This window comes from Marmota marmota, unplaced genomic scaffold, assembly GCF_001458135.2.
Source record: "Marmota marmota marmota unplaced genomic scaffold, marMar, whole genome shotgun sequence".
Lineage (NCBI taxonomy): Eukaryota > Metazoa > Chordata > Mammalia > Rodentia > Sciuridae > Marmota > Marmota marmota.
The window spans coordinates 1-4,611 of NW_026006094.1; the positions used below are offsets into that span (position 1 = coordinate 1).

The window sequence follows — 4,611 nt, forward strand, 5'->3', positions numbered from 1 at the left end:
TATGTGTATATATATATATATATATATATATATATATATATATATATACGCATAGCCACATACATATCATATAATCTGGAACTATTCAAGAACATTACTCTAATGCAAATCTAAATACATATACCATGTGTGCATATAGTCTGGTAGCAATGTAAATAGATTAAAAATTGTCAGAGAGGTATATAGTTTAATCTGACACCTGTGTATAAAGAATCATCTGGTAGCTATGTTTGGAAAGGAAGAGGATATCAGAAGATGGAAGAGGTGAACAGCTAGAATTTTGCAAACACTGGTGATTGTAGAATTTAGGATAAGAGAATCAGTGGTATCGGTACAAATATGTATGGAGTTTCAGTGCTGGGAGACAAATGTCAAAGATATACCTGGACATCAATCACTAATTATATTTTAGAAGTATAGAGAATGAGGAAATACAACCTTCAAGAATTTTTCTTCCAGTTTCCTGGTGGGTACTATGGCATCCTATCATCTTACCTGAACTTGGTAGTAAACATTTAAGATTCCCCAAGACAAAGACACATTGAAAAAAATAACTTTGGATATTAAGAATTTTTTTAGCATTTTTTCCCTTTTTTAAAAAAATTTTCTTTGCTGAGAAGAAGCTTTTTAATTTGAATAAATCCCAACAAAATGCTTCTTTTCACCAAAGGAAACAATCAATAAATGTGAGGAGAGAGACTACAGATTGAGATAAAATCTTTACCACATGCACCTCTGATAAAGCATTAATTTCTAGGATATAGAAAGAACTAAAAAAACTTCACACCATAAAAAAGCCCAACCAATAAATGGGCTAAAAAAGAACTACACAGATATTTCACAGAGGAAGAAATATAATCAGAAAATATATGTAAAAGTGTTCAACATCTCTAGCAATTAGAGAAACGCAAATCAAAATTATGCTAAGATTTCATCTCATTCCAGTCACAGGGCAATCTCAAGAACACAGGCAACAATAAATGTTGGTAAGGATGTGGGGCAAAAGGTACACAGAATACATTGCTGATGGAACTGTAAATTGGCACAGCTACTATGGAAAACAGTGTGGAGATTCTTCAGAAAACTTAGAATGGAACCACCATTCGACCCAGCTATTTCACTCCTCAGTTTATACCCAAAGAACTAAAAATCAGCATACTACAGCAATGTAACCATGCCAATGTTTATTGTAGCTTAGTTCACAATAGCTAAACTATGGAACTAACCTAGGAATTCTTCAATAAATGAATAGATAAAGAAAATGTGGAATATATATTCATTGGAATATTACTCAGCTTTAAAGAATAAAATTATGATATTTGCCAGTAAATGCATAGAGTTGGAGGATATTATGCTAAGTGAAATAAGCCAATCTCCCCCCCCAAAAAAAAGGCTGAATGTTTTCTTTAATAAGCAGATGTTAATGCACAATAGGGGGAGCACTAGAGAAGAATAGAGTTACCTTAGATTAGGTAGAAGGACATGAAGGGAGCCGGGGGAGGGGATATGGGGATAGGAAATATAGTAGAATGAAACGCACATTATTATTTTATATATATGTTACTGCATGACCAATATGATTCAACAACATGTATACTCAGAAAAATGAGAAATTATATCCCATCTATGTATAATATATCAAAGTGCATAAATGCATTCTACTATCATGATTAACTATTAAAACAAATTAAAAAAGAAAAAATGTGTTCAGACTTGTATTCTGTTCTGCCAACCTTTTTCCTACTCTGCCTACCCATACTTAAAATCTTTAATTTAATATATTAGCTTTTTGAATTAGTAAGGCTCTTCGATTGCCCAATAACAAATATGCACATCTAGAAAGGGCTTCAAAATTCAAGAGAGATAATGATAAGCAATTTATATCTTCTCTTTACTCAGAGGCAAATGAGTTGAGAACAACCACTCACTCTTTATCCATGCCTTCACTGTTTTAATTGCCTTCTCATTGTATCCTAATTTCATTTCAATTTGTTTTTTCCTCATGTGATATGTGAGTTCAATTGCTCAAGAAGTGAAAGTCACCATTTCCTCCCCAAAACATAAAGATGTGATGACTGACCAATGTCCTGGGAATTTCTTCTATTTGCTCAAACACAAACCTGCCACCACTGTGGAATAAATGACTGAGGCCCAGCCTATCTGTATGAAGTATCATACTCAACTCCTTTGGATAAAATTACACTAGTACTCAATGTATTTACAAAGCAAGAAAATACAAACCATAAAGTGTTTCCACTTTTTTTTCTGCTTTAATTATTCCACCATGATGAGAATATTTAATTGAAATTTCATACATGTTTCTGAATGAGATATACAAATGGTTTAAGTATATATTTAAGTACTAAAAAATTCATTAACATTTCATAACAATTCTAACTGAAAAACCCTTTCAATAACACTAAGGACAGTACAAATAACTCCACAATTTCATGACTGTTTTAATGAAACAACAGGTATTAATGACATCTAAATATTTCTTTTCAACATTTTTGTCAGTGCATCTAAGACTTGCTTGTTTCTCAGACTATAGATAAAGGGGTTTAACACAGGAATTATGACAGTGTAAAATAGAGAAAGCATGTCTTGATCATTTGCTTGTGAAGATGCAGGATGCACATACATGAAGAGAAGGGGGCCATAGTATAAAGACACAGAAAAGAGATGGGCTCCACAGGTGGAGAAGGCTTTTCTTACACTCTTTTCAGACTTCTTTTTGAAAATTATAAAGAGAATTTGGGTATAGGAAATAAGAATAGTTCCTATGGTGAAAACTTGTATTGAACCAGAGAAAACAAAAAGCATTAGATAATTAATAGAAGGATCATTGCATGAAATTTTTAACAGGGGTATAATATCACAATAAAAGTGATGTATTATGTTGGAATTACAGAAGGTTAATCTGAGTAAAAAGCTTTCATGAAGTACGGCATGAAGAAAGCCACCTACAAATGACAAAACTAGTAGCCAAATGCATAGTCTGTTGGTCATAATCACAGGATACAGTAGAGGTTGACATATAGCTACATAGCGATCATAAGCCATTGCTGCCAAGAGGAAACACTCTGTGGTTGCACTGGTTGCAAACGAAAAAAATTGTACCATGCATTCAGCAAGAGATATGTTGCTCTCTTCTAGGAAGTTGACAAGCATCTTCGGGGTCACTGTTGATGACGACCAAGTATCCACAAATGCTAAATTCCCAAGGAAAAAGTACATGGGGATGTGAAGCTGAGGGTCATTCCAGATCAGAGAAATCAGACCAAGGTTCCCCACCACAGTGATGAGGTACATCACCAAGAACACCAGGAACAGGGGGAGTTTCCACTGTGGTTGCTGTGTAAGTCCTGTGAGAACAAACTCTGTCAGCAAAGTTGTATTGTCCTTTTCCATGTCATCACTGGATGTCCCCTGAAATGAAATGCTGTAAATGGGGGGAAAAATTCAATTAGGATTTATTTTAAAAAAAAGCTGAAAAAGAGAAGTGGAGGAAAAAAAATTCAAGCTTCTCAGAATACCCTCCATTTACCATAATGATTAAAAAAAACTATCTAATGAAAAAGAGTCAAAAGACATCAACTCAATGAAAAATGAAAGAAGCAACATATTTAGAGAAAATGAGTGGCTTCTAAACTTGAGATAAATTTGGGGGAAACTACTGAGGTGTTGAGATTTCTATATTTTGAATGAGAGTCAGCCCAAGGAAGAACTATTTCGATGGCCTTAATTTTAAAGTGAATTAAATTCCATCTGAAGGAAGTTAAACTTCTTTGTACTAAGATCTTTTAAGATGTGGAATGATGTGACAAATTATTTTTAAATAAAATACTTTGGTGTATGCAAAGTGAACTGTAGGAAGGGATCACTGAAGTTCCCTAATCAGAAAACTTAGCATTGTCCAGGGATTCCCAAACTAGTTTTATCTCTCAATGATCTAGGGGAGCTTTTTTGTAGAGAATATAAATTATGAGGTATTAATGGAGAAACAGAATGAGTAGTTCAAGAATGAGTTAAGGATCTGTACTTTAAAAATGCTTTTCTGAACATGCCAATCTAAGTACATTGCCTCACCCATACGTGATATGACATTTGTAGTAATAAGGAGAATGAAACCTGATTCAAAATGTTCAGAATTTCTGAATTATTTGAGTCATCAGGATTCAGTTATATATTTATTATTAAAGGGTAGTCAGTGAAGGTGAAAGCAGTCACTTGATGACTGGGCAGGTAGTCTGTAAGAATACAAGTAAGAATTTTGCTTCATTATGAAAATTGTGTAAGGAACAATCTCTCAAATCCAGGTGGAGTATGGTTCTACTGGGCACTAATAGAAGTTATGAACTAAATGTCATTGGAACAGTTGGAGGCATAATTATGTATAACATACCCCTTCGCATGTGTACACTAGGAGAGGGCAGATGAAAAATGTTGTGGAAGTTATATTAAAATATGTTATAATGTAAATAAATGTTGTTTATTAGATGACCAATCTGTCCCTTTCTAACATTCATCTTTTTGAAGGGCAAGGGTTACCCTTCACTTGAGAAGCCAAAAGTACCAGAAATTCACTTTCCCATGCCCTTGAACCTAGTG

At 33.9% G+C, this 4,611-nt stretch overlaps 1 protein-coding gene across 1 annotated transcript; it reads right to left on the bottom strand.

Annotated features, from left to right (window-relative positions):
• Window positions 1-2,487: 2,487 nt before the first annotated feature.
• On the bottom strand, window positions 2,488-3,417 carry LOC107134423 (olfactory receptor 183-like). Its single transcript, XM_015476528.2, has one exon. The coding sequence runs from the start codon at window positions 3,409-3,411 to the stop codon at window positions 2,488-2,490; it is 924 nt and encodes a 307-aa protein (XP_015332014.1). The 5' UTR covers window positions 3,412-3,417.
• Window positions 3,418-4,611: the final 1,194 nt, after the last annotated feature.

Bases quoted from the DNA above. Each gene is read 5' to 3' on its own strand.
- LOC107134423 (XM_015476528.2), bottom strand. From the start codon at position 3,411: ATGGAAAAGGACAATACAACTTTGCTGACAGAGTTTGTTCTCACAGGA.